General features: G+C 42.7%; 2 protein-coding genes across 3 annotated transcripts in view; one reads left to right on the top strand and one right to left on the bottom strand.

The window, feature by feature from the left end:
• The window catches only part of AP4E1 (adaptor related protein complex 4 subunit epsilon 1), a 36,388-nt gene extending 29,742 nt beyond the window's left edge, over nt 1–6,646 (top strand). Inside the window, exon 21 of one of the 2 annotated variants that reach the window (XM_039358758.1) lies at nt 3,949–6,646. In XM_039358758.1, coding sequence (XP_039214692.1) covers nt 3,949–4,094 — 146 coding nt within the window. In that variant the 3' untranslated portion in view covers nt 4,095–6,646. Of the gene's footprint in view, nt 1–3,758; nt 3,904–3,948 lie in introns of those variants that run through there. The other variant, XM_039358759.1, reaches the window with a different exon arrangement.
• On the bottom strand, nt 269–25,894 carry TNFAIP8L3 (TNF alpha induced protein 8 like 3). Its single transcript, XM_039358766.1, has 2 exons — nt 25,643–25,894; nt 269–2,208 (listed from the first exon to the last, which is right to left on the bottom strand). Exons 1-2 carry the CDS (start codon nt 25,692–25,694, stop codon nt 1,646–1,648), a joined length of 615 nt encoding a protein of 204 aa, XP_039214700.1. The 5' UTR covers nt 25,695–25,894; the 3' UTR covers nt 269–1,645.

The raw sequence follows: 25,894 nt of genomic DNA, 5'->3' as shown, positions 1-25,894 counted from the left end.
GCAACCTTGGCTCTTTTATGACTCACGGATTTCAACTCCCAGAACTCCTGAGTCAGCTATGCTGAGGAGAAAGGGAGAGGTTTCCAAGCAGAGTCATGCTGACTCAGGGAATTCTGGAAACTGAAGTCCATGAGTCATAAAAGAGCCAAGGTTGCTTACCCCTGGCCTAAGTCCTGTTCTAAGCGGTGAGCCTCCTAGACTAGGGGTAGGCAACCTCAGCTCTTTTATGACTCATGGACTTCAACTCCCAGAATTCCTGAGTCAGCCATGCTGAGGAGAAAGGGAGAGGTTTCCAAGCTGAGTCATGCTGACTCAGGAATTCTGGAACTGAAGTCCACGAGTCATAAAAGAGCCAAGGTTGCCTACCCCTGGCCTAGAGAGTAACATTTCTGACAAGGGACCACCGTTCTTTTGATGCTCTTTCAAATAATTTGCTATCAGCTCTTGACTAAACATTTTGCTATACAGTCGTGTCAACTTCCTGAATGGAAAGTGTGAATCACATAAGCCATCAGACCAGAATGATGTACTTTTTGGGAGGAGGGGAGGTTCATAAAAAAAAATATAGGAAAACTTAAGCAACTATATCTCCAAGGAGATGATAAAAGTATTCCTTGCGTTGGTTCCTTGGGATAACATGGGCATTACCAAGTATATTTTTGGCATAGCATGGATGTGGTTTGGCTTGGCCCGTTTCTTTCAGCAGATGCCATCTGCTGTTCTTCTCTCTGGTCTCCCTTTCATTTTCCTGTATACCACCTAAGGTGTCTACTGCTCATCAATTGTCCATTCTTCCCCTGGTGACTCTCCCAAGTGAGCAATCCTTCTGATGGAAAACATGGGATGATGGAAGGCTGCAGGGAAATTCACCATACCTGGAGTCTCTGCTCCATTTCAGAGCATCCCCTGTTGCAGCTGAACACGATAAGATCTCTGAAAGGATCTCCTTGGCCCAGTGTTCGTTTCAAACTTTCTCTGCTCTAGAACTGAATTTTGTTCACTTTGGTACTACCTGCAGCAATGTGCGAGGATTTTACGGAATGAACTTTTTTTTAATAGCTCCTCTTTTAGGTTTTTGGAGCCTTAATCATCCTTCGTTAAGAGAGTTGTGCCAACTTTTCCATTATTTTCAGTGGAAACACTATACCCTTTAAAAGCAATCTTGAGTTTTGTCCCTGTTTCTTACATCAAAGAGTTTCCCCTCATTTTTCAGTTTGGATTGTGTGGTTTTTCTTTTAAAACAAAGCTTGGCGCTTGCGTTTCCATTTTAAGGTTTTCTTCTGCAATGAAAATGCGGGTCGTTTTATTTGCTCTCCAAAATGGATCTTCGGGTTTATTTTTGCAACACTAAATTCCAATTACAAAAAAAAAAAAAAAACCTCGCACAATTTCTTTTGCATTGTAAATATCATTCTCTGTGCGAAAATGTTCTTTTATTTGCAGGGTGAAGTACATCTCACTTCTGATGGCTTTTCATTACCAACAGAAAGTCACATATTCCAGAATAAAAGCAGTTTGTTACCAAGATATTTTGTCTGGGGATGGGTGGGTTATAAAACAGAAGCAGGCCCTTATATTCCTTTCCCAACACTGTTTTGCCTCTCTTAATTTGATCTGTTCTTTAAAAGTTTTGGAAAGTTGAGTTTCAGAGGACCTTCTCGTCAAGTAGTTTGTTGATCCCATCGCAAATCTTTTTGAGGTGTGAGCGGCCTTCACCATCCAGGCTGTAGAGAGCCGTGAGGAATTCAACAGCTGCAAAGTGATCAAAGACATGGTTGATCCGTGCGTGAGACCTGGCTGTCAGGTGCCGTTCTACAAGTTCGTGGATGAGATCTTTGCACTCGTTCAACAGTCCCGAAAGAACATTCTTATCAAAGGTGAAGTCCACTTCATAAAAACTGACCAATGTCATGGCTGCCTGATTCAGCTTCTTGCGGAATTTCTCAATAATCTCCAGCTCGTCTGCATTGAATTGATTGTTTCGGTAGAGAATCCCAATCTTGATGGCGACTTTGATCAAGTCTTTCATAATTTTGTGGGCTTCTTTCTTGCTTTTCATGTGCTCAATGGTCACTTTGTACAACTCGTCGAAGATTTCGCTGCTGGTGTCGTCAATCAGCATGTTGACCATTGTCTTGTTTGCCATCTTGCTCAAAATCTTCTTTTGGGCTTGTAGAGCGAGACTCTTGGAACTAAAGTGATCAGGACCTAAAGGACACAACACGGCAACAAGAAGATAAACAGGAAAGTAAACAAAGGGAAAGAGAGAATTAATTGCAAGTCGTTTGTAATAAATCTCATAATTTAACACAAGCGCTGTCACTATTACTTCCTTTTTGTTTTTAACCTACGAAAAGCTATTCAGAAACCAAATAATACCAAATATTCATTTCAACATTTTTCATATTCTATCAGAGAAAAATATAACCTAATAATGTTGTAGGACAGTGGTGGCACCTATGGCATGGGTGCCAGAGGCGGCACTCAGAGCCCTCTCTGTGGGCACGTGCGCCGTCGCCCCAGTCCTAGGCCTTCAGCTGGGTTTTATAAAACCTTTTCGCTTTAGGCCTCCGCCACCATGTACAAAAAAAAAAAGGTTCAATCAATGAGTCAACTTCAACTTCTCGTGGGGAAAAAAAAGATCTTGCAAAGTTGGAATTGATTGATTGAACTTTTTAGTCCCACCCAGTCTGCCGTTACCACCGCAGCCACGCCCACCCAATGGGCCACACCACCCAATTGGCCACACCCAGCCAATGGGCCACACCCACCCGGCACCTGACAATGCATAGTGGGCTTGGGGTTGCAGTTTGGGCACACAGTCTCTAAAAGGTTCGCCATCACTGTTGTAGGAGATTTATTGCTCAAGCATATACACAAGAATCTAGTCAACTACAGTTCAGTACTAAACTGGCGCCAGATAAAGGTCAATAGGATTCATGAGAGGTTGGACTTGAACCATTTGTGGGAACGTAAGGATTCTAAACTGATGACGCACTTAACTCTACCCCCTACCTACCTCTACCTGCTCTTCTCTCACAAATGTGGATGGACAGAAAGAAAGTGCCCTTTGGCCATTGTTCATATGCACGCTAGAAGGCGCATATACGTTATCATTTGAGAATCTGGAACAGCCACTAAAGGCTTAAAACGTTCAGCGAATGATTGCAACCGAGCTATTTTGTAAAACATTTGCTGCTTATTCCCGCTCTCTTTTCCATGGCAATCAGAAGCCACCAATAATCCATATATGGGCAGAAATGCAACCCCAACTGGTTGTACTTAACTAACCTTGTGTGGAATTGAGGGGGAAGCGTACAGAGGCTTTTGAAGCCATATGGTGCCCCCCACCCCTTTTTAGAAAAGCAGGATAAATAGTAGGCGGTGAGAATTGGTTAAGCAAAGCCAGTGAAAGCTGTCAGATTTTTTTTTTTTTTTTTGCTATATCCAAGTTGCTTCAAAGACGTGCCCATTTTAGTCACTGGGAGACACTGTTGCTGTCAATACTGCAAATATGGCATATTCTTGCTTTTGACAATATGCAGAATTGTCTGGTAAATATGGGGTTAATAAAGAGCAGAAGGGGCGTTGGGGGTAAAGCCCGGGAAAGAAAGAGGAAGAAAAAAGAAACTTATCAACTTTCTTTTGTTTTGTTTTTTTCATTTCCCTTTAAGAAGCTTCAAGAAATCGCCAGCATAAATCCACTTTTAAAAGGGAGATTTAAAAACAAAACGAACTTAAGGGATATAATTTTGCAGGTGGGTTACAAACACAAATGCTGCTCGGGGGTCCAGATCGTCAGCTTGAAGGCCACAACCTTGAAGGACACAAAGGCACCTCAAATAAAGAGTAACACTATTGAAGAGTAATGCCATTAAATATCTACTCTTTGAATTTTAAACCCCCTCCTTTGCCTGATTTTGTGGCTTTTGATATTTTTCCCAATAGGGAAATGGGAATCCCTGCCACTGAGCACAAAGCAACTGATGTGGTTCCGGCTAATGAAACCTTCCAAAGAACTTCCAGGCATTGATTTTCCTAAAAGTCTTTTATTGTTACAAAATGTCGGCACAGGCACAACGGAGGGATGCTAGGATCTAAGTTCTCTTCCTCTGAGCAGTTAAATTATCAGCGTGTTCCCTCCCTAAATTAGCCGTCATATCTCACACTATCCAATTAGTGTGAAGGTCAAAGGTTCCCTTTCGTCTAGCTGTGAAACTGCTTACGGAATTCAAATGGGCCATTTTTGAGTTTTGCAATTTACTGCCTAAGACCTCTAAAGTAGCCCACTATTTATTTGAATGAATATCTATTTAAATTATGGGGGGAGGGGGGTTAGCAGGCCAGTGGGGGCAGACCGGCACAGCTGATCCTCCTCAGCGCATTTTTAATATTCTAAACAATTGGGGAAATTACTGAAGCCATAAAATTAAGAATAAAAATGATGAATAAGTGTGGTGTTTCAACTGCGAATGAACATCTGCATTCATTTTGAGAGGGGTCAGGATTCTTCCCACCCACCCCCAATGTGCCTTACCCTTTTTCTTCATGTTCTGAGAACTAGCTTGCCAATGACGGGCACTGAGTTCAGACCAGTGGCCGGTTTGTTAGAGAAAAACAGACTGGAATGATAATAATTCAGTTAATAAGCACTCGGTGAGAAAACCAGAGTTTAGATAGTGGGTGTAGGAGATGACCAGGTGGAGGGCAGGATCAAAGGCATCAGCAGTTTGGAGACTGTGTGTTCCCACAAGAGACCGAAGTCCAGGCCCTTGTGAATTCTGTTGACTCTCATCTAGGACCAATTTGGCTTGACCGTTAGATCAGATTTTTGTGTATAGACAACATGAAACAAACTTTTAGTGCTTTGAACTGCCCTATTCAACTTCAACAGAAGACAACGTTTGTAGCCTGCAGTTGAACTGAGGGGTCCTTGGTGCTCTTTGAGCTTGGTCATTTTCTTGCAGATGTTTCATTACCTGACTAGGTAATGTCATCAGTGGTAGGGATGTTACTTAGTCAGGCAATGCTATGTCTGCAAGCCAACAACCAAGTTCAGAGAGCATCTAGGACCCCACAGTTGAACCAAGAGCTTACACATATTCTCTTCTATTGAAATTTTGAAATTCACCTAGAACTGGAACACAAGACATCTCTTTATCTGGTACCATCAACTAGGACCTGCCTTATAATTACGCTGTCTTAATTACATAAAGACTGGATTTGCTCACCTGTGGCTCGATCAGATCCCACTTACCACCAGGATTTATACAATATGTTAAGCATGCTTAGTTTTAACAGTACTTTTCCTAGGGTTGAATTATCCTGGTGGGTACACCCCGCTTATTTCATAAGTTAATACTTTAATGCTTTAATGCAAAGCCAGAACACTATTTAGCTGAGTAACCAAATTAAGGCTTTTCCTAATGTGACCCCCTGTGGGGGTCAATATATTTCAACTCTGCATCTGTGTGAACTTTAAATCAATGGATCAGAAAGAGCAGAGGACATTCAGGGCTATTATTGATACAAGCACTGAGACTATAATTATAGATAGGAGAGAAAGGATACGAAAAGTTCTTTAAACGGAACCTTCTCAAAATATTTTCTTCGCCCTTCCCATATCATAAATGCAGACTATGTGAGCATCTGTGAGATTCCCAAAATATTTTATCTCCAGATGGCCGAATAAAGTGTACAAATTGTTACAGGGATTTTTCCCCCCCATATGGGATGGTTCAGCTATGTTATTTGCATGTAAATATGGTTCCTATTCAACACAGGCACTACATGCATGCAGATATACAATGCTCAAAGCAAAACTTTGGTATTTGTTCCAAGATGCAAGAAAAATTAAACTTGAACCTTCGCTACTAAATGCTGCAGCTGAATTAATAAAGACTACTAAACTTATAAACCATTGCAACAAACCATGGTTACGTGATCAAAATTTGGGCACTTGGCATGTGTTTACAATGAGGGCATGTGATCACCATTTACAATCTTCTCAGCAAGCCAAATCAATGGAGGAAGCTAGATTCGCTTAACGTCCATATGACTTGCTTAACAACTGCAGTGATTTGCTTAACAGCGGTAGCAAAAACATAAAATTGGTTATGGTTCATTTAATGACCACTTTACTTTAGCAATTCTGCACTGTAACTGTGGTATGCGGCTGCCAAAAAAGCCAACACAGTGCTAGGCTGCATTAACAGATGATAGAATCCAGATCACATGAAGTGTTAATACTGCTTTATATAACGTCTTGGTAAGGCCACACTTGGAATTCTGGCAGGTGAAGTCCACACATCTTAAAGTTGCAAGCTTGACGAACACAGCTTTGGTAAGGCCTTGGTAAGGCCACACTTGGAATACTGCATCCAGTTTTGGTCACCATGATTTAAAAAAGATGTTGAGATTCTAAAAGAGGGCAGAGAAGAGCAACAAAGATGATCAGGACTGGAGGCTAAAGCATACAAGGAACAGTTGCTGGAATTGGGTAGGTCTAGTTTAATGAAGAGAAGGACGAGGTTTGCATGACAGCAGTCTTTGGATATCTCAGGGGCTGCCCCAAAGAAGAGGGAGTCACTATTCTCCAAAGCACCTGAAGGCAGGACAAGAAGCAAGGGATGGAAACTCATCAAGGAGAGAAGCAACCTAGAACTAAGGAGAAATTTCCTGACAGGTAGAACAATTAACTAGTGGAACAACCTGCCTCCAGAAGTGGTGAATGCTCCAACACTGGAAGGTTTTAAGAAGAGACTGGACATGCATTTGTCTGAAATGGTATAGAGTTTCCTGCCTGAGCAGGGGGTTGGACTAGAAGACCTCCAAGATCCTTCCAACTCTGTTCTATACTATTCTGTTCTATTCTATTCATAAGTGGAGGACTGCCTGTACTTAAGATAAACTTTGAGGGAATAAAGCTGCATTCCTCACTTTTTGCCAGGAATTACCGTCACAGTGACTTGGTTAACTGAAAATGCTCTGCACTTGGCTCAAAGCAATTTGGTTTAACAAGCTGAATCTTGTACTTTGCAAATATATTTAAATAATTTCTAACAGTGCAATAACTCACTGTTGATACGGGGTGTAAACAAATGTCAAGAAGAAATATGCTCATGAAAAAAATCAGCTAAGCGTAATAATTCTAGTTAGAATAAATATGTTAAATCCTCTGGGTGTCGCAAACAGGGAGGTGAAGCAATGCTTTGGCTTAGACTAATCACACCGCTCTTGAGAGTGTGCATGAAATAAAGCTTTCGGGGTATAGTAAGTGTGAAATACAGTTTACAACTCTGGGTTCAAGGGCTTGCTTGCTTAGAAAACTGGTTTCAGAATCATGCTAAGGCAGATGTTTAAAACCATAGTTTAACAAACTGGAATGCTTGCATTCACTCGGAACATTTGAAGCTCAAATCCAACTGCTGCGGCTAAGCATGTTGCTGGAAACTCATCAGAGCAATAATTGTAAACTCATGTTTAATTGGAACTAAAGCTGATTAATGTTGTTGGGACTAATTTTGAATAAGAAAGCAGTCATCAAGCATGCCCCCTAATTCTCTCATCAGCATTCATGGCATGGTATGGATTGTTAGTCAGCCTGAGTTTAATGCTTTATATTTCTCTTTGACTATTGTTTAAAAATAGCCCTGTGTTTGTTATTTAGGGATGGAAATAGATCTGAATAGAAATGGGGATGAGCCACGAGCATTGTTCACTCATAATGCTAAAATCTAAAGTCTGATCTGCTGTGTAATTCTTTGTCTCCGGCAATTCTAATTGCCACCCCAAACTTGTCAAACATCTACCAAGCTAAGCCAATTGAGGCTGGAAGCTGTGGATATTTACACACAAGGAAGCCCCTTTAGAAGACTGAAGATTAGGACATTTAGGAAGAAACCACTGGCAAACCACTTCTGTATGATGGCCAAGAAAACGACATGGTTCATGAAGTCAACGAAGTCCTATCAAATGAATTGGGAAAGATTGAAGGCAACAGGAGAACGGGACAGTAAAGGATGAGATGATTAGATAGTGTCATCAACACAATGGACATGAATCTGGGCAAACTCTGGGAGACAATGGAGGACAGGAGGGCCTGGCTGTGATCCACGGAGTTGCAAAGAGTCAGACATAACTTAGTGACTGAACAGCAACAACAACAAAAATCAAACGAATACAAAAGTCCATAGCATCAATCAGCAAGTTCCTTTCTAAGACTGCTCTACACACGGATTGACTTGCGAGAGTCACTCATGACGCAAATCCAAAATACTTTTAACGTGGTTGGTTCAACACACTGCATGGTCCTGGTTTGCAGACATTAACCCGCCCTGGATGGATTCACACATTTTGCTAAATCCCAGACAGGAAAGCTGCAGGATTTTCTTACGCTCTCTCCATCCTGTGGCTTTGCTTAACATCCAGATGGGTGAAATGTCTCGAAGAACTCAAATATCTGCCTGCCGATCCTCTTAAAAATATAGTCTGACTCCAAATGTTCTTTCTGTTCATTGCAGTATTCTTTTCTACAAAGACCCACCTGTTGTTCCCAGAATCTCAACCATCTCAAGTGAGGTCCCAGTGAGAATTCATGACACTCCTTGCCCTAAGATCCTTCGCCTTTTAAGGCATGGAAACTATTTTTGTGACCCTTTAGCTTTAAAGGGGAGCCACAAGGGGCCATTCCTTCACAATCCTGGGGGGCAGAATCTTTGGACATGTCTGATATGTTGGCGGATGAAATATTTTTTTTTAAATAAAAAATATTTGGAAAAAGTAATGCGGATCACAAAAAAAATGCTTACATTCCCCTCTCCTGCCATATAAGGAATCTATGCCACTTCAGAAACTCATTTAGGCCAAATTCAGCCAATTAATAAATCAGACTGTTGTGTTTTCAGACTTCCAGATGGTAAAATCGCCACCTTTTATGGGCACAGATGAACTTTTAGCAGAGAACCAACCAACAGCATCTGTAAGTCATGTTTCCATCACAATTTGAAATGTTTCTCTAGAACAAGTTCCAATGGTTGCCCCCCCCCCATGATACACATACACACACATACACACACAAACATTACATAGCACTGTAACTGCAAAGACAAGATGAAAAACTAGGAAGAGCTTGGACAATGATTTATCCCGGAATGGTATAGATCTCCTGTCACGGGCAGGGGGGCTGGACTAGAAGATCTCCAGGATCCCTTCCAATCCTATGATTCTATGTTCTATGAGCCAGTTTGCTATAAGGGTTAAGGTGCTGGACTAGCAACCAGAAGATTATGAGTTCTAATTCTGCCTTAGTCATGAAAGCGGGCTGGGTCCCTTTTGGCCAGCCCCTTCCTCTCTCCACTCAACCTAACTCACAGGGCTGTTTTTGCGTCTGCTGCCTGGAGTTGCACAAAATAAAAGTGGCTAATAATCTAATCTGTTTATTTATCCATGCTATTTATATCCTACCACGACCCTATACAGACGCTCAGGATACATATAATGGATAGGGGACCAAAAAGACAGCAGGACCAGTTAACACAAATTGATATTCATTCAGTTCCAGGAGTTGCAGGCTGTCCTTGACTTGCAACAGTTCGTTTAGGTACTGTCCAAAGTTACAACGGCGCTGAAAAAAGTGACTTCTGACCATTTTCCACACTTAACGACCATGGCAGCAGCCCCGTGGTCACGTGATCAAAATTCGGATGCTTGGGCAACCGATTCATATTTAACGACGGTTGCAGGGTCCCCTGGGGTCACGTGACCCCCTTTGGCGACCTGATCAGCAAAGTCAACGGGGAAAACCCAGATTCACTTAACGGAACTCCTGCAGCGATCCACTTAAATCACTGCGGCAAGAAAGGTCGTAAAACGGGGCAAAGCAAATGTCTCACTTAACCACCTAAATTTGGGCCAGAACTTCTGGTCGTACGTTGAGGACTACCTGTATTCTTCCATTCTGCTGCTCTGGAGTTTTGAGTTTTACCCATTTTCCAGAGGGGCCCCTTCTGGTTTGATGAAAGCAAGCTATTGTGGTTTAGCGCATCACCATTCTCCAGTTCTGGGTATTTATTTATTTGCCAAGGGCCCTTCTTCCCTTCTTAGGTTTTTTTCCTCCAGGCAGAGGGAAGAAACAAATGTCGATGAAGCTTTCCTACTTTTCAGCCAAGGTTGGCAGTTAGTAGGGGAAGCCAACGAGTGGGGGGAGGGGGGAGAAAGGGAGGGGGGAATTTGCTGTGAAAGTATTGCACAAAAAAGCTGGCAACTAAAGCCAGAGTTAGCTTTTCCGGGGTTCATTCATGCCTGTCCTTCCATTCATAAAATTTGGCAAGCAGACAACATCAGTTGCAATCAGGGCAGCGTCTACTCTATGCTTGCTGCGTAAAGGATAGCTGTGACCCAATATTTTTCTTGAATTAAACCCATCGTATATATATCTGGGTGCTTTTAACTATCATCTCCTCCAGTTCCCCAGTAACATCAGAAGTAATCCAATTCTTTTTCATATAAAAATTGGAAGGTCGTCCGGAAAGAATAAAAAGAAGCTCTAAACTTTTTCCTGGCCTGCTAAGAAGGACCGTTATTATTATTACTATTATTATTAATAATAATAAAAGATTGTTTCCTCGTACAGTAAAGCTTAGATGTTCTTGGCAACAGCTTGCCAACTTGCCACGTAGCTACTTCATAGCTGGCACTGTCTATAAGAGCTGCTTAACAGGCAGAAATCCAACAGGCCCAGCTTTCCAGCACAGTGATTGAGTGAATCAAGACACATTTTGGGAACTGAAAGTCCACACCACTTAAAAGTTGCTGAGATTGTAAAACACTGTTCCATAACATTGCAAGGTAGGTGTGCAAAACATTGTATTATTGATCAGTGCTTATGGGTTCTCAAATTCTGTGCTGGAGAATGTCATACTTTGGGTTTGATTCGCACAATATACTAAGTCAAAGAGCTGCGATTAATGGGTTGTAGACTATGGCCATCAGGTATGACACCTCTTCAACTTCATTGAGTGACCTCAAGGCTTAGCCGATAATGGTCACACTTCTGGGAATTATACTCATCTATCATATTCTTGGGAAAGCCTGGGAAAGCCAAGGGAAATCATCAAAACAATTAAAAAACGAAAGCTAGAATATTTCGGACATGTGATGCGACGCCCAGAAAAATACGGCATACTCCATTTAATCCTCCAGGGAAAGACTGAAGGCAAACGAGGTCCAGGCAGAAGAAGAACATCGTGGCTTCAAAATCTAAGGGACTGGTTTGGACAAAACTCAGCAGCACTTTTTGGTGCGGCTGCTGATAAAAACAGGATCGCCAACAGGATCGCCAACGTCCGATAATGGATATGGAGGAGGAGGAGGAGGAGGAGGAAGAAGAAGAAGAAGAAGAAGAAGAAGAAGAAGAAGAAGAAGAAGAAGAAGAAGAAGAAGAAGAAGAAGAAGAAGAAGAAGAAGAAGAAGAAGAAGAAGAAGAATACTGAGTGGGAGAATAAGTGGTCAAAATTAGGGAGAGAAGAAGGAGGAGGAAGAAGAAGAAGAAGAAGAAGAAGAAGAAGAAGAAGAAGAAGAAGAAGAAGAAGAAGAAGAAGAAGAAGAAGAAGAAGAAGAATACTGAGTGGGAGAATAAGTGGTCAAAATTAGGGAGAGAAGGAGGAGGAGGAAGAAGACGAAGAAGAAGAAGAAGAGAAGGGAAGGAAGGAAGGAAAGAAAAGAAAGAAAGAAAGGAAGGAAGGAAAAAGAAAGAAAGAAAAAGAAAGAAAGAAAGAATATTCTTGGCAAAGATTCTTTTGGCATTATGAAAATCCTAGAAACTCGCCTGGTCTTGCAGAAATATGGGTTCCCCCTTAATTTTGATAGAATCACAAGCCGAGTTTGAGAAGAGAGAGGCTTTATTGATGGGATCCTTGTAGGATCACAGTGATTTCCATATGATGATCCAGATTGCCCTTTGTTTTGTTTTCCTTCCTCCCTTTAACAATTGTACTGTAAAGGCTTATGAACCAGGGGAGTGTAAATCAATGTGTGTCTCATTTTTGCCTCCTATGGCCACCTCCAAGAGCTTTTAAATATTGTGTGACTTTCAAGTTAGAAATGTAGAGTTTGCCCAATGCCAAAAAACATTCACTTTTCCTGCACGTCTTTTGTTCATATCAGTCGGGTTCAACTTTCAGACCGCCAATCAAACACTAATATTTACTATGCAGGATGACAAAACCCGTTACTCATTCCTCTTTCGGCTGCATTGTTCAAAAGGGAAACAGGAATTCCTTTAGTACGACTTTTTGCATTCCCCTTGCTATGTGACAGCACTTGCAAGTCATGAAAACAACTGTTCTATAGTTGTCTTGGTGACAGTTGGCAGTAGACAACAACTGAGATTAAAACAATTTAGCGCACTCTCTTTTGGCACTCATTTTCAATGTACATAAAGAACTCGTCCATCCGATGTACAGTTGGCTGTAATGGGTCAAATCTGGCTGTTATTATACCCACCCCCAAGAACATCTGGTTCAAATTTAGCTGTAGTTACCTAACATCTGGAGAGTTGAGGCTTCGGTGCCAACAGTCATTAAATGCACAGTGGTGCAGTTGGTTCCTGTTACAGAATTTTCAATTTAACACCAACTCTAGCCTGCAGAGCGGGCAAATCCTTGAGATGCTTGTGAGTCTTTCAACTGGAGATGATAACCCTCAGCAAGCTCTTAATCTTTTCAGGTCCCAAAAGGCCAGGAATCTCTGCGGAGGGTTACACAGCTCCTATGCTGCCCACATAGTTTACCAGATTGTTTTAATCCACTGCAAAATGCAAAATCCTTTTCTTAAAGGCCTCCATTCTCGGCTCTCTCTCCTTACCACTTGGCTGACTCATAGGTCTTCGGCACACAAAAGAGGCAGAAGAAAGAAAAAAGGAAAGAAAAAAAAAAGAGAGAACAAACTGCTTTCCACAGCAACCGAGATTTCTTCTGATCTCCATTATGAAACATGCAGCAATCACTCAGAACCACTCAAAATTACACCTTCCTCAAATGAACATGAAAATGCCACCTCACCGGCCGTCATGATGGCAAGCTGGCTTGGTGGAAGCAGATACCAGGATTAGAAAAAGGTCTTTGGAAAGGTGGCCACAGAGGGAGAAAATGCAGATGTTCTGTCTGTAATGCTGGAAATAATATGTATTTATCAAGATTAGTCACAAAGCATCAAGAATTAGGTTTCACTTCTCTATTAGCTGAAGGTGTTGCTTCATCTTGTTTGTACTCACAACTCACTACTGCTCTTATCACTATTCCCTAGGTGCAATTTAGAATAGAATAGAATAGAATCGAAATAGAAATAGAAATAGAAGCTGGAAGGGACCTTGGAGGTCTTCTAGTCAAGCCCCCCCCCCTCAAGCAGGAGAACCTATACCTATCTCAGACAAGTGACTGTCTAGCCTCTTCTTAAAAATCTCCAATGATGGAGCGCCCACAATTTCTGGAGGCAGGCTGTTCCACTGGTTGATTGTCCTCACTGTCAGGAAGTTTCTCCTAAATTCCAGGTTGTTTCTCTCTTTGATCAGCTTCCAAACATTATTTCTCATCCTTCCTTCTGGTGCTCTGGTGAACAACGTGATCCCCTCTACCTTGTGGCAGCCCCTCAGATGCTGGAACCCCGCTATCATGTCTCCCCTATTTCTTCTTTTCTTTAGACTAGCCAAACCCAAGTCCCGCAGCCGTTCTTTGTATGTTTTAGCCTCCAGGCCTTTGATCATCTCAGTTGCTCTTCTGTGATTTTTTCCCAAACTCTCAACATCTTTTTTGTGATATGGTGACCAAAATTGGCTGTGGTATTCCAGGTGTGGCCTCACTAGGGTTGTATAAAGCAGTCCTAGTACTTCACCTGATCTTAATTCTAGCTCCCTTTACCCCTCTTACACAAGTGCGTCCGTGTGTTTGCTTCAGATAACCCATGCATCTATTGAAGTGATTCACAAAAGCTTAGGCTATTCACAAAAGCTTAGTATGTAAAAAAAAACATGATTCGTTTAAAACACCAGGCGACAGATAGAGGTTTCTCTGATTGTTACAGTTCTCCCATGGTTTAACAAAAGGTAAAAGTTGCCCTGTCCAGTTGTGTCCGATTCTAGAGCACAATTCTCTGTTTCTTGGCTGAGGGAGCCAGCATTCTCCGAAGACATTTCCATGATTATATGGCCAAGCATGGCCTTCCCACCACAATGGTACCTATTAATCTACTTGCTGTCAACGCTGCAAATATTGTATATTCTTGCTTTTGACAATATGTAGAATTGTCTGGTAAGAAGCCTCCTCCACATGAACCCGAACGGCAACCAGAGCTACCCGGACAGCAATCACCCCCACGAAAGCCTTTGACTACTGCAGTGGTTCTCAACCTTTTTAATGCCGCAACCCCCCAACCGGTTGTAAGTCGAGGACTACTCAACCAGTCGTAAGTCGAGGACTACTCAACTGGTGCAGCACCGTTTGCAGACTTTTGGCGGGCTCAGCAGGGCAGAGGCAGCCTGGACAATTCCTATTGGCTTGTGAAAGCCAATAGAATTAGACTCTATTCAAGAGAGTCTATTCTATTGGCTTTCAAAAGCCAATAGAATAAAAGGGAGGAGCACAGCTAAGGAAAAGGGGAAAAAAATGGCGGACTGCGTTGTTTGGCGACCCCCGTGAAATGGTCGTTCGACCCCAAATGGGGTCCCGACCCACAGGTTGAGAACCACTGGACTACTGCAAGAGCTGAGAGACTCAGGCCACCTACACGCCCTTCCTTCAAGTGTTTCCATTGTGGACAAGGAGGACATCGAGGGCCACCTATCCAGTCCCCTACCCCCGACTACAGAGCAGGCCAGAACCAGCAATGCGAAAGAAACCTGCTCAGCGGCCAATGAGAGAAAAATCCACCTGACTCACGCAGGAACCTGTCGCCCAGGTTATAGACCCCACACACAGGAGGATGCCGAGACTCCAGATGGACCCACCCCTGCTCTACCCTTCTTTGACAGCGACGACGAAGGGGAAAACGACCCAACGATGAGTCGACAAATCCCGTCTTTTTCCCTAGCCACCAAACTTATAATCCCTAAATCAGGGGTGCAAATAAATGTGCTAATAGACTCTGGATGCGCCCGATGTATTATTAGCTTACCCTTTGCTATGAAATTGGGCATACGAGCAAAATCAGCTTCTCTGGGTCCCCATCAAAGGTTGCATTGAAAGGTGGTGTGAACACTTGCACTTGTATGCTTTCAGACTGCTAGATGGGCAGGAGCTGAGGCAGGAACGGGAACTCACTCCATCGCGCAGAGCTTGGGTCTCGAACCTGGGCTGCCAGCTGACAAGCTCAGCCACTTTAACTGCTGAGCCATTTTGCGCCTGGTCCATCTTAAATAAGGCATGCAGGTCAGTTCATTTGAACCCGGAGGAGCTATATCCATTATAACCAATTTCATTTCATTTTATCTGAGTTTCAATCCAAGAGAATGAAATGGAAATTGTTTCTAGCCCAGCTGGGTTTGATATCCTGCTTGCTTTGGGTTGTAGCTGCCCCCCCTCCCAATAAAGATTAAATGCAACTTTGGCCTTGCAAAAAAGCATTCCCCCCCTTACTCAGATTTGCAAGATGCAAACTGAGTCACAGAGAAGCCATTTCAATTCAAACCCATTAAAACGTCTTTCAATTACTGGAGGGAAATGCTGTTTTGAATGTTTCAAGCTTTCATGGAAGGCAGATCGTAAAGTATGACCAAAAGAGTTTATGGAAAAATGATTGCTAGATGTTCCAAATTAGATTGCAAAAAGATACAAGCGCAAGGCAAATAAATTATCCTCTGACTTCCCAGTCATAGTCACATAGTCATAAATAAGGTTGAAATGCAGGAGAGAGAACTTCCTGGCAAGATTTATCTTCCCTCCACTAATCTGGAGAAGATGTCCACGGTATAACTTAATGATCCTCTATTTTTTCGTGTCAAGAGTAAAGAAAACACAGAAACGTTTTTTGGAGGCTTCAGATGGCAGCAAAAGGAATTTCTGGATGACGAGAACAGAGAAGAGCAACAAAGATGATCAGGAAAGTGGAGGCTAAAACATATAAGGAAAGGCTGCTGGAATTGGGTATGTCTAGTTTAACGAAGAGAAGGACGAGGGGGGACATGATAGCAGTCTTCCAGTATCTCAGGGGCTGCCCCAAAGAAGAGGGAGTCAAGCTATTTTCCAAGGCACCTGAAGGCAGGAGAAGAAGCAACGGATGGAAACTAATCAAGGAGAGAAGCAACCTAGAACTAAGGAGAAACTTCCCGACAGTTAAAATAATTAACCAGTGGAACCACCTGCCTCCAGAAGCGGTGAATGCTCCAACACTGGAAGTTTTGAAGAAGAGACTAGACAGCCATTTGTCCAAAATGGTGTAGGGTTTCCTGCCTGAGCAGGGGGTTGGACTCGATGACTTCTAAGATCCCTTCCAACTTTTATTATTATTATTATTTAGACAACTCTGCAGCTGGATGCAAACTCCATTTGGACGGCCAGCTGCCAGCTGGTCACATGTCTGAAGTTTTACTCCCCCCAGAGGGGGGGCAACATTCCATCAAAGAAAAAGCCGTTACCACCCCACCGTATCCTCGGTTGCAATAGAACCGAAAATTAATTAAATGCAATTTTTCTCCTGCGCCAACTTGCTCAGCACTCGGCAAGATTCAGAGTAACCGATTTCTTGGAAACTCTGAGAATGCTTCTGGACCTCTCCATTCTCTCCCCCCCCCCCTGCAGGCCTCGTGCATGCAGTCAAAGGAAGACCTCATTTGAGATTTCAGTCCTGTATTTTATAAGCTGCAGCCAACCTCTGCGTTCGCTCTTTGCCCGATTAGGAACTTGCAAACTCCATCCTTCCTGGGAGACATTTCGACTAGTGTAACACACTTCATTCTTCAAAATGAAAAAGGCCTTCTGCAGTCGCGACCTAAGCCTAAGACTGAAAATCAGGCTTGTCAGATGCTATATTTTTTTTCATCCTGCTCTATGGAGTAGAGAGTTGGTCTCTGACAGAAGGCCACCTGAAGAGACTAGAAGCATTTGAAATGTGGATTTACAGGCAGCTGTTATGTAGAAGCTGGGCTGAGAAGATCAGAAATGAGGAGGTGATAAGCCGCCTGGGAAAGCCAAGGGAAATCATCAAAACAATTAAAAAACAAACATTAGAATATTTCGGACATGTGATGCGACACCCAGAAAAATACGGCATACTCCATTTAATCCTCCAGGGAAAGACTGAAGGCAAACGAGGTCCAGGCAGAAGAAGAACATCATGGCTTCAAAATCTAAGGGACTGGTTTGGACAAAACTCAGCAGCACTTTTTCGTGCGGCTGCGGATAAAAACAGGATCGCCAACATCCGATAACAGATATGGCAAAGAAGAAGAAGAAGAAGAAGAAGAAGAAGAAGAAGAAGAAGAAGAAGAAGAAGAAGAAGAAGAAGAAGAAGAAGAAGAAGAAGAAGAAGAAGTAACATACTTACGCTGATGACTGTATTGACCCTTTTTCTGGTTTTGCACAATAATATAACACTACATAACCTAATGATAAATAATGTAACAATACATAAACTAATAACACATAACAATATACAATACAATACAATACAAAACATAACAGGTCAGACTTATTAAATGGAATATTTAAAGATTAAACATATGTTTAATTATGGGTAAAAAGAACAGAAAATTTTGGGAAGTAAATGTATACTAGTTTAAGAGGGATATGTATTTTAAGTAGTATATTATTTTCTTATTTTTCTTTTCTCTCTCTTCTTTTTTTTCTGTTTTTTTTGTGTCTTTTTTTTTACTTACTTTTTAAGACATGAAAATAGATTTAAATACTTCAATGGAAAAATCTTAACCTGTAAGAATGTTTTGAACATTGTAGGGAAAACAAATTTAAATAAAAACTCTAAACAGGATTCATGATGAGGCAACAAAGATGATCAGATAGAAAGGAAGCATGATATTGATGTGATTATTATTGGTAGAAATCTTAGAATTTTTTTATATTTAATTGTTACCTATCAAGTTAATAAGAATTGTATTAATTTAAGGTTGGCAAAGAGAATATTATTGGAAGAAGAGAAAATCAAGCAAAGCTATTATGTGGACTTTGAAATATAGAAACTGTTAGTGATTATTTTGCAAATATAAGCCCAGACAACACGCTGTTTACCAAATATTAAGATGTTTATGTTAAAAAAAATCAATTTTTTACATACATACATACGTACATACATACATACATACATAAAAATAACAGGTCAGACTCCAGTAGGCCAGAACCAGTGACTCTCCATATACTCAATCCTGCTCTTGGTAGCAATAAACATTCTATAAACTTGACATAGCTAGGGTAGTTTTATATATGTGGTTTGTAAAAAAAAAAAAAAAAACATATTCAGAAGATTGGCTAATTTCAAAACATAATACACACACCTGCCCGTGTATCAATTCTAAGCCTTTTCCTCCGATTCTTTTAAGTCAGCAAGGAAATTGGCTGGGTTGATACAATAATTCATTTATAGTTGCCTGCAGCATCCTGCAGTCATATAACCATGTTTTACAAAGTTTCCAGCAAAGGCAGCTCATAACAAACAATAGATTTGGTTTAGGACTGCAGCATTCGCCACAAGAAAGGTTGCAAAATCATGTCAGTCACGTACGTGACCCGCTTTACAACTGTCATGGGTAGGTTCCACTACAGTCATAAGTCAAGAACTATCTGTATCTAGTATATCTTCACAGGAAAGAGAATAACAATCTTATTGAGTATGGGGTATTTAATTGGTAGGTCTAGTTTAATGAAGAGAAGAATGAGGGGGGAACATGATAGCAGTGTTCCAAATCTCAGGGGCTGCCACAAAGAAGAGGGGGTCCACCTATTCTCCAAAGCACCTGAAGGTAGGACAAGAAGCAACGGATGGAAAGTAATCAAGAGAGAACCAGACTAGAAATATCCTGACAGTTAAAACAATTAATCTGTGGAATGGCTTGCCTCCAGAGGTTGTGGCTGCTCCAACACTGGAGATTTTTAAGAAGAGATTGGACAACCATTTGACTAAAATGCTATACAGTTTCCTGCTTGAGCAGGGGGTGGACTAGAAGACCTCCAAGATCCCTTCCAACTCTGTCATTCTGTTATTTCAACACTCCTAGTTCTTCTCCATCATCATTGAACAGATATGTTCTTCTCAAAGTACAGTCTAAGTTTTCCACCCACTGTTCTTTCCTATCCTTGATTTTTTTCCCCTCTTCCATTCACATTTTAAACCTCTCCTCTTGAAAGGAAGTGTCTCTTTGGATACTAATTAACAGTCACAGAGCAATTTCATCCCTCAGCTCCTACGACTGTGAACATCTGCTGCTTGGCTATTTCCTTCAGCTACTAACCCATTTTTAGGCCTTTGAACTTTGATGCTGGAGAAGGCTTCCAAGAATACCATGGACAGCCAAGAAAACAAACCAGTAGATCATTGAACAAATCAACCCAACATCCTTTTTCAAGGCACAAAGGGCTAGACTCAAATTACACGACTTCAGACGCATTATGCAAAGACTTAGCTTCTCTCTGGAGAAGGCTCTAGTCTAGGGGGAAGAAAAAAGAAGAACAGGATGACCAGCAACAAGATGGATGGACCATGGGGATGAACTGCCTCACTGGAAAAGTTGAAGGACCAGGTCAGATCTTCATGGAGAAAATTGATCTATGTAGTTGCTAAGAATCAACCATGACTTGATACCAAGAAATTGATCCTCACTATTCCATTTTGGACTATAAGAAAGGCTGAGCACCAAAGAATTGAGGCCTTTTAAACTATGGTCCTAGAGAAGACTCCTGTGAGTGCCCTGGACCGCAAGGTGAATAAACCGTTCAGTCCTAGAGGAGATCAACCCTGACTGCTCTTTAGAAGGCCAGATCCTGAAGTTGAAACTCAAATACTTCGGCCACCTAACGAGAAGGAAGGACTCGCTGGAGAAGGGCCTAATGCTGGGAAAGATGGAGGGCAATAGAAGAAGGGGACGACAGAGAAGGAGGTGGCTGGATGGAGTCACGGAAGCAGTAGGCGTGAGCTTAAATGGACTCCAGAAGATGGTAGAGGACAGGAAGGCCTGGAGGAACGTTGTCCATGGGGTCGTGATGGGTCGGACACGACTTCGCAACTAACAACAATTCCATTTTTAGGGAAACTGGAAAAATCAGGAAACGACATCATCAATTCCATCTAAGTGTCCTACACAGGTAGACCTTGACTTATGATCACAATACATGCCAGTTGCAAGCACACAAATATTTTATCGTGTGATCATGGGGATGCTGCAATGAGCGTAAAGTGTAAAAACTGGTCATAAGTTACTGTTTTCAGTGCTGTTGTAACTTCAAACAGTCACTAAACAAATGGTTGTGAGTCAAGGACTATACTGTAAGTCTAGTATCTGTACTGGGGAGCAGAGAAAATGAACAGTTGGTTGCATATTGGTTACACCAGAGTTAACTTCTTTTTCTTGGATCTTATGAGCCTCAGCAAGATGGCCCTGATGAAATACACAAAGAGTTTCCCCATGTCCTTAATTGTTTTATCAACTTTATACAGTTGGAGAATAACAACTACAAATGCTTAGGGGGAAATATTTTGCCTGAATCTGGGGAGAGAACGCCACCTTAACATGATTTTTTTTTACCATGACATTTGCAACAAACTACTAACACCTCTTCATAGCCCATTTCCAGATTGGACAAAAAAATAAAATCATAATTCTTCGGATAAATGAAGATCCCAAGCTAACTCTTGCTCACTGTTCCTCAGTTTCGACGCCTTTTCCCAGAATTATAATAATAATAAAGTTGAAGAGACCTTGGAGGTTATCTAGTCCAACCCCCTGCTCAGGCAGGAAACTTTATACCATTTCAGACAAATGGCTGTCCAGTCTCTTCTTTAAAACCTCCAGCGTTGGAGCATTCACTGCTTCTGGAGGCAAGTTGTTCCACTGGTTAATTGTTCTAACTGTCAGGAAATTTCTTCTTAGTTGCTTCTCTCCTTGATTAGTTTCCATCTGTTACTTCTTGTCCTGCCTTCAGGCGCTTTGGAGAACAGCTTGACTCCCTCTTCTTTGGGGCAGCCCCTGAGATATTGGAACACTGCTATCCTGTCTCCCCTCTTCCTTCTCTTCATTAAACTAGACAGACCCAATTCCAGCAACCGTTCCTTATATGTTTTAGCCCCCAGTCCCCTAATCATCCCCCTAATTCTTAGCAATGACCGTGCTGTCCAGGGAATTCTGGGTACATACTGAAAGCATATATCAAGAAGTTGCCAAGTCTGTACTTATAGCCTGTAAAACCCATGCACTATTGACAAAACAAACAAACAAACAGTCCTTTGTACTATGTATCTACTACATCTACTATATTCCTGACTGTAGCATGGTAGATGTTGAGAAGATCAGGTATTTAAATGTTCCTCAGGTCCTCGCTAATAAGTTTTATTTTTTTTTAACAAATCTCCTTTCCATTGTATACTTTTGAAGGTCCCATTTTATTGTCTGCTGCCATTTTTCATTACCACAATGTGTAAGTGTCTTAATTTAAAATTTAAAAAAAAAGCTTGCCCTCATTCACCAACCATTCAGAGAAGTCCAGTATTAAATCCTAGTGATTAAATCGGTAAAAATGGTGTAACGTAAGAGTAAAAATATGTTGACCTCTTATGACAACACTTCCCAGAGTTCAAGTGTAATGTGAATGTAAATCCTGTAACCAAAAATAGAAGCAGATTTTAAACAATTTACTCAGGGACTCATCCTTTGTTGTAAACATTAGTCTTTGATTTGCTCCCTTAAGGTTGAGTACTACTAATATTAATGAGGGATATATAGGAAAAGTTTTGGCTTGATGACACAGGATGAACTAACTCTTCTTCTTTCCAACTTGAAACGGATTTCGTTCAATTCTGAGGGTTTTAAGTCCACATACGTTAAAGTTGCCAGGTCTAGTGGCAGGGAAAAGAGACAGACAATTATTTATTTTATATTTATGTTCCTCTCCCAGAGGAAGGCAAACAGTAGAACCACCTTCATGAAAACTCTTGGGATTAATATCAGGATTTGATGAGGACTTGCGAGCCCCAAGCCATTGGATGGGACACAAAGCGACGGGTGGGAACTCATCAAGGAGAGAAGCAGCCTAGAACTAAGGAGAAACTTCCTGACAGTTAGAACAATTAACCAGTGGAACAACCTGCCTCCAGAAGCGGTGAATGCTCCAACACTGGAAGTTTTGAAGAAGAGACTGGACAGCCATTTGTCTGAAATGGTATAGGGTTTCCTGCCTGAGCAGGGGGTTGGACTAGATGACCTCCGAGGTCCCTTCCAGCTCTGTTATTCTGTTAATACCCAGTTTCCACTTCATTCGAGATCAGCTGTAAGTTAAGATATCTCCAGGCTGAGCTATAACTGTAGCTCTAACAGGATACATTCTTAAATCCTACACACTGGTCCATACACACCCATCTTTTGTTGCTGGATGGGATAAGCGTGACTCATTTAATCCTTTTACAGGAATCTCCTTACCAAGAGCAGATTTGTCCATCCGGTCTCATTTGAAAACCTTATCTGGTTTCCATCCAGGGAAAACAGCTGGTTTATGTAGCTTCGACCCAACGCCCAAATGCCAAAAGCAGAGAATCCAGGCTGGCTTTTCAGAAGCTTCAAAAACCAGGCCCAAAGTACCTTTCAACCCCAAATATCACCATGCTGGAAAAATTTGCATCAGGGAAAGTTTTCTTCCAGCGGGAGAATAAAAACGAAGGGATTGTATTTTTTTTTTTTTTCAAACACAGGGTTGCGAGAAGAGAGAATCATGCAAATCTTGTGGACTAGGCACTTCTCGAGGCAAACTTATATTGACAAAGTAAAGAGACCGGGGATATTGTTGTAGCACTGGTGAGAAGCCAAGTTAGGTTGCCATGAGCCATCTGCCTTATAAGGTGAAATACACAGATCCCCAAATGGCTTAATAACCTGGGTTGATCAACTATGGCTAAAACAAGCCACAGCTTAAACGGTTTGGTTCTGGATTGGGATCAATTGAAGGCCGCCTTCAATCTGTCAACATGGGTTACATCATGCCATGTTTGTTTCCAGGAGGGCTAGATCTTCCAGGATCTAGCCATCCTGGAAACAAACATGGCAATGATGTAACCCATGTTGGCTGAGGAACTCTGGCAGCTGAAGTCCACACATCTTAAAGTTGCAAGCTTGACGAACACAGCTTTGGTAAGGCCTTGCTAAGGCCACACTTGGAATACTGCATCCAGTTTTGGTCACCACGATTTAAAAAAGATGCTGAGACTCTAAAAAGAGTACAGAGAAGAGCAGCAAAGATGATCAGGAGACTGGAGGCTAAAACATATGGTTGCTGGAATTGGGTATGTCTAGTTTAATGAAGAGAAGGATGAGGGGGGACATGATAGCAGCGTTCCAGTATCTCAGGGGCCGCCCCAAAGAAGAGGGAGTCAAGCTATTCTCCAAAGTCCCTGAAGGCAGGACGAGAAGCAACAGATGGAAACTGATCAAGGAGAGAAGCAACCTGGAACTAAGGAGGAATTTCCTGAAAGTTAGATCAGTGGAACAACCTGCCTCCAGAAGTTGTGAATGCTCCAACCCTGGAAGTTTTTAAGAAGAGACTGGACAGCCATTTGTCTGAAATGGGTTTCCTGCCTGAGCAGGGGGTTGGACTAGAAGACCTCAGAGGTCCCTTCCAATTCTATTATTATTGTTATTGCTCTAATCCAGTGGTTCTCAACCTTTTTAATGCCGCAATCCCCAACCGGTTGTAAGTCAAGGACTACTCAACCGGTTGTAAGTCGAGGACTACTCAACTGGTGCAGCCCTGTTTGCAGAATGGGACTTTTGGCGGGCTCAGCAGGGCAGAGACAGCCTGGACAATTCCTACTGGCTTTTGAAAGCCAATAGAATTAGACCGTATTCAAGAGAGTCTATTCTATTGGCTTTCAAAAGCCAATAGAATAAAAGGGAGGAGCACAGCTAAGGAAAAGGGGGAAAAAATGGCGGACTGCATTGTTTGGTGACCCCCGTGAAATGGTCGTTCGACCCCAAATGGGGTCCCGACCCACAGCTTGAGAACCACTGCTCTATTCTGTATGTTGTACACAGATCTTGTGATGAGCATGCAAACATCCTTCAGCTACCATACCATACAATCATGAGTTTTCATTTCACTGGCCTTTGGCTTGACTCATTTTCTCTCAATCTGAGGTCAGAAGACACTGATGTTCAAGGAGGCCAATAAGCCCTTCCCAGACTAGAGATTCAGCTGACATCTGGTCATACAGATTCACTCTTGTACATAGGAAGGGCTGAAATCACACAACATGCCAAGAACCAAACCATATCATGGCTTCACATGCTGTGTGAAGTTAGCCGCTCACGGTGGCTATGAACCTAATTGTGGTCTTTTGATAAACAATGATTAAACAAGGCGTGGCTTAGTGCAAGATATGGACCCACTCAAAGAGAGGCTTCCAGACCGCTCCCTCCATTTTAAAAAAATAAGCCACAATAGCACAGGCGGTGTACAGAAGTCCATAAGTTGCCTATATTAATAGGGATCAACTGAAAGCGGCAACAAAACATATGGTGTTTTTTTTTTTAAAAAAAATAACCTGCCAATCTTCTTCCACATAGTGCAATGTGTACAGTACTTTTTACTAGGATCACAACACTTGTGAGTTGCGCACAACTGCAGGATCCATCCGTCAGTTTTACAGCCAAGTGAACATTTGAATTTGGGTCCCTGGATTCCAGCCCTTACAAATTACAGATGTGAATGCTCTGCCAAGCAACCCATTTATCACTGCTGAGACTCAACAGGTGACAATCTAATAATTAATTTCAAAAGTTTTATGCACGACGAACTTCTCGATCGACTCTTATCGGAGGTGATCATTCTGGAAACCTCTCGGTCACCAATTCCAGCCAAGCGCCCTTCACACCACCACCACCCCAGCACTTTTTAAATCCGCTCCAGCAGTGGTCTTCTGAGCATAGCCAGAGTGCATCTCCTCTCTCAGAGAGCCGCCGATTACAGTACTCGCAGACCACATCCCTCCGCATCAAAACACGCACACCGAGGTCGCCGCAGTGTGCGATACCCACAATTGCAGTTCAGCCTGGCAGAGCTGGGAACGCAGCCAACTCCAGAAACCCTGGTTTAGCAAAGCGTGAGAACTCGGCGACCCTGCCAGAAGTCTTTTCTTCCGAGGAAGCAGCGCGACAGGCGAGGAAAAAAACCCGACTCGCACCCTGCCTGTTTCCCAGCAGCACAAATCTCCCTAGGCACGGTAGGCGCGCTCAGGCAGGACCGGCCCCCAAGGAGTCTCTGAGCATGGGCAAAGTTTCCCCCCCTTCTGACTACAGCCCACTCGCACACCGGGATCTGAAGCTAGGCGGCGGCGCGAAGCCAAGAGAGGGGCTCCCGAGCCAGCCCGATTCCCCCCCCCCGCGTCTGTTCCCTCCTCGTGGCCCCCCTTCCACCCCAGGGGGAGACAAGCGCGGCTGCCTTACCTGCGGCGGAGACCAGGTCCCCGTCGCTCAGCTCCCCGGAATCCGAGTCCATGGCGTGGAGGGGAGCCGCCGGCCGCAGGGCACCGACTGGGGCTGGCAGCGCAGCCCACCTTGGCAGGAGCTCCAAGCCCTCCGCGCCGCCCGGCCGCTTGCAGGACCGCGGAGTCCCGAGAGCGCGCGGAGAGACGATCCAGCCGCGTTAGAGGGTCGCTTCCAGCGCCGGCAGTGGCAGCAGCAGCGCCCGGTCCAGCC

Source organism: Crotalus tigris, unplaced genomic scaffold (genome assembly GCF_016545835.1).
Source record: "Crotalus tigris isolate CLP2741 ecotype Arizona unplaced genomic scaffold, ASM1654583v1 scf7180000019068.10715455, whole genome shotgun sequence".
Taxonomy (NCBI): domain Eukaryota; kingdom Metazoa; phylum Chordata; class Lepidosauria; order Squamata; family Viperidae; genus Crotalus; species Crotalus tigris.
Note: the sequence above shows the minus strand (reverse complement) of the source record. Positions and strands in the feature narration are given on the sequence as shown.